Source organism: Capricornis sumatraensis, chromosome 4, assembly GCF_032405125.1.
Source record: "Capricornis sumatraensis isolate serow.1 chromosome 4, serow.2, whole genome shotgun sequence".
Classification (NCBI taxonomy): Eukaryota; Metazoa; Chordata; class Mammalia; order Artiodactyla; family Bovidae; genus Capricornis; species Capricornis sumatraensis.
Window position 1 is genome coordinate 71,789,031 of NC_091072.1, and position 7,857 is coordinate 71,796,887.

A 7,857-nucleotide genomic window follows, 5' to 3' on the forward strand; every position below is an offset into this window, starting at 1 on the left:
TCATTTCTCGAATTGGTCTGTGGAGCATGATTGAACCCTATACAGAGCAAGGTTCTGATTTTTTGAAAGAATTTATAGAGTGTAGTAGTTACTCCGTATTGCAGATTAAAAGGAGATTTATGTGATATAAGGACTTCCCTGGTGGCTCAGACGGTAAAGCGTCTGTCTACAATGTGGGAGACCTGGGTTCAATTCCTGGGTTGGGAAGATCCCCTGGAGAAGGAAATGGCAATCCACTCCAGGACTACTGCATGGAAAATCCCATGGACAGAGGAGCCTGGTAGGCTACAGCCCATGGGGTCACAAAGAGTCGGACACAACTTCACTTTCACTTTCACTTTCTTTCACTTATGTGATATAAACATTCAACTGGACAATGGGTAGGAAAAATTAATTGAAATTGGCACCAAAACAGGATGTGTGACAGAATGCATAATCATTGCAATTCTGGTTTTTCTTCCTCACTCGATCCTGGACTAACAATTTTTTTAGTAAATGGAATATGCATATGGGTTCCAAATGAAGGCAGAAGAGATTCCAAATTCACGTATCTGGGTAAAAAAAAAAGGTAGGTCTACATATACTGATTCAGAAAGGTATCCGAGATACATTGTGAATTTAAGAAAACAGAATTTAAGAAATCGAGGTGCAGAACAGTATGATCCTACATATACAAAATAAATTGTTTGTATATGTCTAGTTTAAGAAATTTTTATAGTGGTTAACTGTGGGGAATGGAATGGGACATATTTAATTTTCTTTCCTTATTTCCTTTTGAATTTTGTGCATTAAAAAATACTTTTTAATAAAAAAAAATAAATTACCATTCCAATCAAGGCATGATTAATTTTAGCCATCTTTTTTTTCACTACTAGATGACACACTTCCAATCAAAAGGACCAAATTGTGCAACCAGTCAGAAGGAAAAGACAAATACCATATCACTTATATGTGCAACCTAAAATATGGCACAAATGAACCTATCTACAAAACAGAAAGACTCACAGACATAGAGATCAGACTTGTGGTTGCCAAGGGAGGAGATGGGGGAGGGAGGAAGGACTGGGAATTTGGAATTATCAGATGTAAACTATTATATATAGGATGGATAAATAAGGTCCTACTGTACAGCACAGGGAACTATATTCAATCTCCTGTAATAAGCCATAATAGAAAAGAATATAAAAATAAATAAAAAATGTTTCTATGAAGTAAAAGAAAATGGGACAGTATCTACTCCATTGGGTTGATCATGAGCATTACATGAAACAGCCTGGTAGAGGACCAAGCAAGAAGCAAACTTTTGATAGTAGCAATTAACTATTACGGTTATTTACAAGAAACCCACTCACACATACACACACACACATCTGTCCTTGGCACCACTTCTGTACCAAGGAGCACTTGTCAGGTGGGAACTTAATGATCACCAGTTTTTTTAACCTTAGATTCACAATTCTATTGCAGTTTTTCCCACTGCCCTTGGACCATCTCATCTATTAGCTCCCTCTTATTTCTCTGAGAAGCTGTTTCCCAGAGCCCAGATACTTCCTCTGCCCATACCCCCACTCATATGAAACCCCTGAGCTTAGAGGTGATTTCTGCCTGATCAGACAGACAGGTCTATCAGGTCAGGGCATTCGTACGCTCACAGTATGGAAACAGCCACGGAAGACACAAAGTGATATGCATTAACGTCTCAGCTTTTATTGACCTCCTGCCCCCCAGGGGACCCTGCTTCTGCTGCCTCAGTGCCTCAGAACTTTGGTGTCTGAGGTCTCAGACACCACTTTGCCATCCACAAGCCTGAGGGTGGTGGTCTTCTGGATGGTTTGCCTGGAGTTGCTGCTGTCCAGAGCGTCGCCAAGACTGTAACAGAAGACAAAGCCCCAGTTATAAACAGCCCCGAAGAGAAAAGAGAAACAAAGAAAATGAAGAAAAATAAGCCTGGCCTTATTTCCTAATTCCCCTTTAGCTGCTTAAGCCAAATTCCACCTGTGCCTTAAGAACAGCTAGGGACAACACTTGGTCAGTTCTCTTCTCGGGGCACGCACAGAGCTCCAGCCCAGTGCTCAGTGGGCCAATGAACAGGCATATGGGGGCTTAGGGATAAGTGGTAGCTTGATCCTAGCTTCTAGGGGTAGGAAGAGAGCCTCACTCACCTGAAATCCTCCCCATCTTCCAGCAGACGGCGGTAGGTATTGATCTCAGCCTCCAGCTTGACCTTGACATTCAGCAGGGCCTCGTACTCCTGGGTCTGGCGTTGCCCCTCTGCCCGGGTCTGGGCCAGCTCTGACTCCAGATGCAGGAGGACTCCGTTGAGCTGCTCCATCTGCATGGCGTAGCGGGCCTCCACTTCCCTCAGGCTGTTCTCCAAGCTGGCCTTCTGCAGGGGCACAGGGAGGAGAGTGGGGTGAGACAGAGTGGAGAGAAAGACTCTGCAGCTTTCAGCCCTCTTTGAAACTTCGTTGAGTGCCTACTATTTGCCAGGCACTAGGCTAGTGGGTAGGAGCAGTGGGAAATGCAATGGGAGAAACAACTGTTTCCAATGAAAGGAACTGAGGGTTCTTACCAGATTTCTCATGGAGTCCAGGTCGATCTCCAGGGACTGGACGGTGCGCCTCAGCTCTGTGAGGGTCATCTCAGCAGCTCCTATCTCAGCGGTCTGCGAGGTGACCATTGTGGTGCTCTCCTCAATCTGCAGGGTGGATACAGTCCTCAGGTTCTTCCTTCTCCATCAGCCTCCCTCCCGCACCCTCACGCTTCTGTGCCGAGCCTGGCATCCATCACTGTCTTGTACCTGCTGGGACCAGTACTTGTCCAGCTCCTCTCGGTTCTTCTGCGCCAGCTCGTCATACTGGGCCCGGATGTCTGCCATGATCTTGCTAAGGTCCTGAGGTTTGGGGGCATCCAACTCCACGGTCAGCCCAGAGTTGGCAATCTGGTTTTGTAGACCCTTTACTTCCTAAAAGAGAGAGGGGCAAATGTGAGGAAGGTCTCAGGGTCAGAGCACCAGGAAGCCTCTTTATCTGTGACTGCTTCTTCCAGGAGTCCTACAGGATCAGCTGGGGAACAGAACTGAGGAATCTTTTGACTTTGCTCTCTGGTGGCCAGGGGCCACTGCTTGCCTCCTCGTGGTTCTTCTTCATAAAGAGCAGCTCCTCCTTGAGAGCCTCGATCTCAGTCTCCAGCTGCAGCCGGGTGACATTGGTGTCATCGATGACCTTGCGGAGCCCGTGTATGTCGCTCTCCACAGACTGGCGCATGGCCAGTTCCGTCTCATACCTAAGGGGAATGGAGGTGATCAGAAGGGCCATGCCTCTGGTCCCAAGCCTTCTCAACCCATGCCACCTCCTAAAAGCAGCCTCATGCCCACTGCACACCATCCACCTGAAGTCAGGAATCAAGCACTAAGCCTCTGAAAACCGTTCCTGGCACTTGGGGGGCAGAGTTCTTCACACTGAGTTACATGAAGAATAAATTGATGGTGCTTTACTCTCATCCACCCAGGTCCACCCACAACTGAACAAAATCCCCTTGACCCCAGCTTCCTAAATCCCCAGCCTTACTTGACTCTGAAGTCATCAGCAGCAAGACGGGCATTGTCAATCTGCAGAACGATGCGGGCGTTGTCCACAGAATTTGCAAAAATCTGGGGGATATTGTAAACAGAGGTTGCTCCATGAATAGGAGTTCAGTGATGAGGTGGGCTGAGTGGAGGGTGTTATGTGTCTCTGAAAAAACCTTCCTGGTCCCTGGAATAACCAGAGGCTCTCCTCATATACCTAGGCCCTTCCACTTGTGCTCCTCATCCTGCTCCCTCCTTTCCTGGACTCCCAAATCCCACCTTTCCCAGTCTACCACTGCCTGTCTTTCTAGGCTTCTGCTGGCTGGCCTGCCTACTAAACGAGCAGCTACTGAAGAGTCCTCTCCCGGGTTCTCTCCTGATTTTTAGTGCACCTGCTCAGCGCCGGCCCCATTGGCCTCTTCCACAGGTAGGCCGTCTGTTTACTCCAGGATGACTCAGCCTTAGCCACATCCGCTTAACCCCTCCAACTGTCTTCCAGAAGCCAGAGTGTCTGGGTCCTCTGTGTGGGCCTGTTTCGCCTCCCTGCATGCTGTCCACTCCTCTGTGAAGCTCCCCCTCCTCTTCCCACTCTCCCCCGGGGAAGCTCTCCCGTGCCCTTTCAGCCACCCTTGGGGTCCCCGTGAGGCGGGGGTGGGGAGGCGGTGTGTATGGAAATCCAGGACATTCCTAATCCCCGCCGGGTGGAGTTGGGGGCGGGGCGGGAGATAGGGAGGGGAGACGAGTGCATACACCTCCCCCTACTAAAATTCCTTTCCTTGGGGTAGGGGGAGGAGAGAGAAGGGAGTGGGGACTGGGGGGTCACATTGGTTGGGAGTGGGAGCCACTCCCGCCGTGCCCGCTCACCTGAGCCCTCAGGTCCTCGATGATCTTCAGGTAGTGTCCCCAGTCTCTGACCTGGGGTCCCTTCTTCTCCAGGTGTTCCCGGATTTTGCTCTCCAGTCTCCGGTTATCCGCCTCCAGGCTCCTCACCTTCTCCAGGTAGGAGGCCAGGCGGTCATTCAGGTCTTGCATGGTCTCCTTCTCGCCCTGGATGCCTCCTACCCCCACCAGACCCCCGGCCATCCCGGCGCCCAGGTTCCCGGACCCCCAGCCGCCCCGGACGCTGGTGGTGCGGGACACGGAGATCCGGGAGCCCGAGCCCCCGGCGCCTGCATAGACGCTGGCCGCGCTGCTGGCCGGTCGGACCCGGTGGCCCGACGACTGCACGGAGCCCAGGGACCGGTAGTTGGAGAAGGTGGATTGGGCGCTGAAGCTCATGATGTTTGTTCTCGAGGAAAGAGCGAGGCCAGGACTCTAGGTGCTGGACGGTGCAGTGTGTGAGGTCCGCAACTCAAGTTATAGCTCCCAGGGATGGGGGGGGTGTGGGGTCGGCCCGGCAAGCCCCGCCCCCGCCATCAGAGTCGCCGCTGAAGCCTGGTCACAGGTGGGACCGCGGGGACTTGGCGCCCTTGGTTCCTCACCCTCCCGGCCTTTCCCCGCCCCCTCCGCACCGCCCCACCAAGGCCTCCCTCCACCCCACAGGGAGGGGGTGAGTGAGTGGGCCCGGGCCAGCCAAGGGCAGAAGGTGAAGTTGACTCTGGCAGCTGGGATTTCAGGGCAGGAAATGACGTTATTGTACCCCTCTCTCCCAGGTGGAGGAAGTACTGGCCTCGTAGAGAATTTGGGGGATGAGTGACGAGTTGTGTGTGTCGTTGTCCTCAGCCTGCAGGCCAAGTTCTCGCCTGCAGGGGGCGTCTTGGGGAAATCCCAAAGCCCCAGGAGTCCTGAGTTAGAAAAGCTGGGGGCTGGCGGAGAGGAAGAGAGACGCCATTCTGAGCCTCAAGTCCCGCTGGTTTACTCTCGCCCCTGCTGCCCGTTGTTCCCTAGGACACTCTGAGACGTGTGCTGTCATTGCCCACAGACGCACTCACTCACCAGTTACGTTCAGACTCCTGATAACTCACCCTGAATCTCCCCTCCCCTGTGCCTCACCTCACTCCCATGGAGGCCTGGTCTCCTTGGGAGTGCTTTGTGGTCTCAGCTGGAGTCTTCACTTCAACACACCTGTGTATCAGCCTTACCCACACCCTTGGGTAAACAAATAATTTCTGAGCACTCGCAGTTTAACAAATATTTGTTAGGCACCTACTGTGTGTCAGGCCCTGTTCTAATTGCCCGGACAGCAGCAGGGAGAAAAGACCAGTAATCCCTCATGGAGACTGTCTGAGAGGAGAAACATTCTAGCTGACACTCAGCCCTGGTGGCCAGCTCTCTCTCCCCCCTTACCAGGACTTTTCTGCAGGGCCCCTGCTTTTCCTCCAAAGGCTCCCTGCATCCCATGCCTGTCTCCAGGGGGCTGCCTCCTCCAGGAAGCTTATGTCAGGACATGGGTGAGACGATGGAAGTAGGGAAGTACCCTCTTTCCCCTTCACCTCAGAACCTGTATGGTGACCCCCTGTTGAATGAGCTGGAGGAATCCTGAGATACTGGGCCTTCAAGTCCGTCACCACTGGAAGCTCGTTTGTCTGGCAGGGCCTGGCATTACACGCCTGTCTGTGCTCTTTGCTCTGGAGTGGACCTATTGATTCTTATCAAGCTGCCAGCTGAACTGAAGAGAAGGGGGCAGACAGGAAAGGAGGCCTGGGAAGAGAAGGGGTCCCAGGAATAATTAGGTCAGTGGACCAGGCAGGCACAGGTCAAATGAGGGACTTGGCCTTGGATCATCCCAGTCCTGGCATCTTCTGTTGGGGAGAGGCCCCTACCCAGCGCCCTGCACCCAGCAGGAGCTGGCTAGGGGAGGTCAGAGTAGGAAATGGCCAGGGGAGGGTTAGGGTCTGCTGAAGGCCAAGAGGCAAATGAGATGCAAATTTGCATACAAATGAATGACCACTAGGTTTGCCTGGAAGATTTCTGGGAGCTTAGAAGTCCCAGACAGTCAAAGAGGTTTCTCCTGCTTTCACCTTCACATTCTCCACGAGGTTCCAGAATTGTCTCGTTGTTTAGAATTGCACAATAGGTGTAGAGATTACATATATGATGTATTATTGCCTTTGCTCTTTTTGCTTAACTTGAAGTCAGCCAATTTGGGTACATTGCCAGCTGTGTGACCTTGGGGAAGTCACTTGACTAGGCACTTCAGTTTCTTCTTTTGTAAAAGGAGAAGAAAGCGAGACCAGTCTAACTCCTGGGATGGCAGTGGATACTTATGTTAATTATCAGTCACGTATTCACTGAACAAATGCTGATTACTTACTGTGGGGTAAATCTCCAAAAGGGCAGATGTCTCCAGGATATAAGGACTCTTTCTAAGTCACTTAAGACCCCTGGGGGACTTTGAATTCCAGCGGGGATCAGGTCCAGATCTAAGGATTCTTATCTAAGCTCTTTCCAGATCATTCTCTGACTGCTGCCTGACTCCAACAGCCTGGGACATTTTGGGGCCTGGGGAGGGAGGTGCTGTCTGGGGGTGGTGGAGGAGCGCTGCCAGCTGGGTCTTATCTCCCATAGCTGATGTTAGTGACCACATTCCTGACCTCTTGCAGCACTGGGGCAGATACTGACCTCAGGTTTCCAGCACCAGCCTGCCCTTTTCCACCACATCTAGATTCCTCTGTGGTTCAGAGCATTTTCACTTTTATCTGAGTGTCTCTGGGAGAGCTAGGGAGGGGGCATTTTTGAGCACCCTGGTTCCCAGCACTGAGGCTCTGAGTTGGGGGTGGGAGGCCAGGTGGGAAGGGGGATGGGTGATTGTGAGGCCAGTCCCCAGTGAAGGGGGAGCAGGAGGGGCCTTTGAGAGAGGCCAGAACAAAGACATTGAAGAGAAGGCTAGCTGAGTAAAGAGACTTGGCTGAGGGGGGGGGGGGTTGGTCCTGAAGGAGGGGAAATGGTCCCCACCTCCATCCTGCCCTGGGTTCCGGCGTCCTGCTGAGGGGTCGCTGGGGAGCTGGGGACCTGAGAGACAGGTTTAATTCCTGAGTGAAGTCTGAGATGACCCTGATAAGGAGGGGTCAGCTCTTTCCTCCCCCTCCCCGCACTCTCCTGGGGAGGGCGGGAGCCACAGCCCTGGGAGAACTAGATAGTGGAGGGATTAAGGGATTGGGGGACCATGAGGGCCTGGAGCCCCTTAGGCTTTGCTTTATCATTTAGGCTACAAATTTTGTACCCAACCCTGAGGAGGTGGCTGTTTAGAAAAGGAACTGAAATGTGAGGGTGGGGGTCTATAGCGGGGAGTTATGGGGTGGGGTGAGGGTTGGGCACGTGTCTGATTCTCCTCATCTTCTCCAACAACT

At 52.0% G+C, this 7,857-nt stretch overlaps 1 protein-coding gene across 1 annotated transcript; it reads right to left on the reverse strand.

Annotated features, from left to right (window-relative positions):
- Window positions 1-1,707: 1,707 nt before the first annotated feature.
- On the reverse strand, window positions 1,708-4,989 carry KRT18 (keratin 18). The gene is made up of 7 exons (XM_068970768.1): window positions 4,433-4,989; window positions 3,570-3,652; window positions 3,129-3,285; window positions 2,801-2,965; window positions 2,573-2,698; window positions 2,163-2,386; window positions 1,708-1,869 (listed from the first exon to the last, which is right to left on the reverse strand). Exons 1-7 carry the CDS (start codon window positions 4,844-4,846, stop codon window positions 1,749-1,751), a joined length of 1,290 nt encoding a protein of 429 aa, XP_068826869.1. The 5' UTR covers window positions 4,847-4,989; the 3' UTR covers window positions 1,708-1,748.
- Between the last annotated feature and the right edge of the window lie 2,868 nt (window positions 4,990-7,857).

Excerpts from the sequence above, each read along its gene's own strand:
- KRT18 (XM_068970768.1), bottom strand. The coding sequence starts at position 4,846 with ATGAGCTTCAGCGCCCAATCCACCTTCTCCAACTACCGGTCCCTGGGC. Across the intron at positions 3,653-4,432 it reads TCGAGGACCTGAGGGCTCAG|ATTTTTGCAAATTCTGTGGA; the intron begins GTGAGCGGGCAC and ends AATATCCCCCAG. Across the intron at positions 2,699-2,800 it reads ACAAGTACTGGTCCCAGCAG|ATTGAGGAGAGCACCACAAT; the intron begins GTACAAGACAGT and ends TCCACCCTGCAG.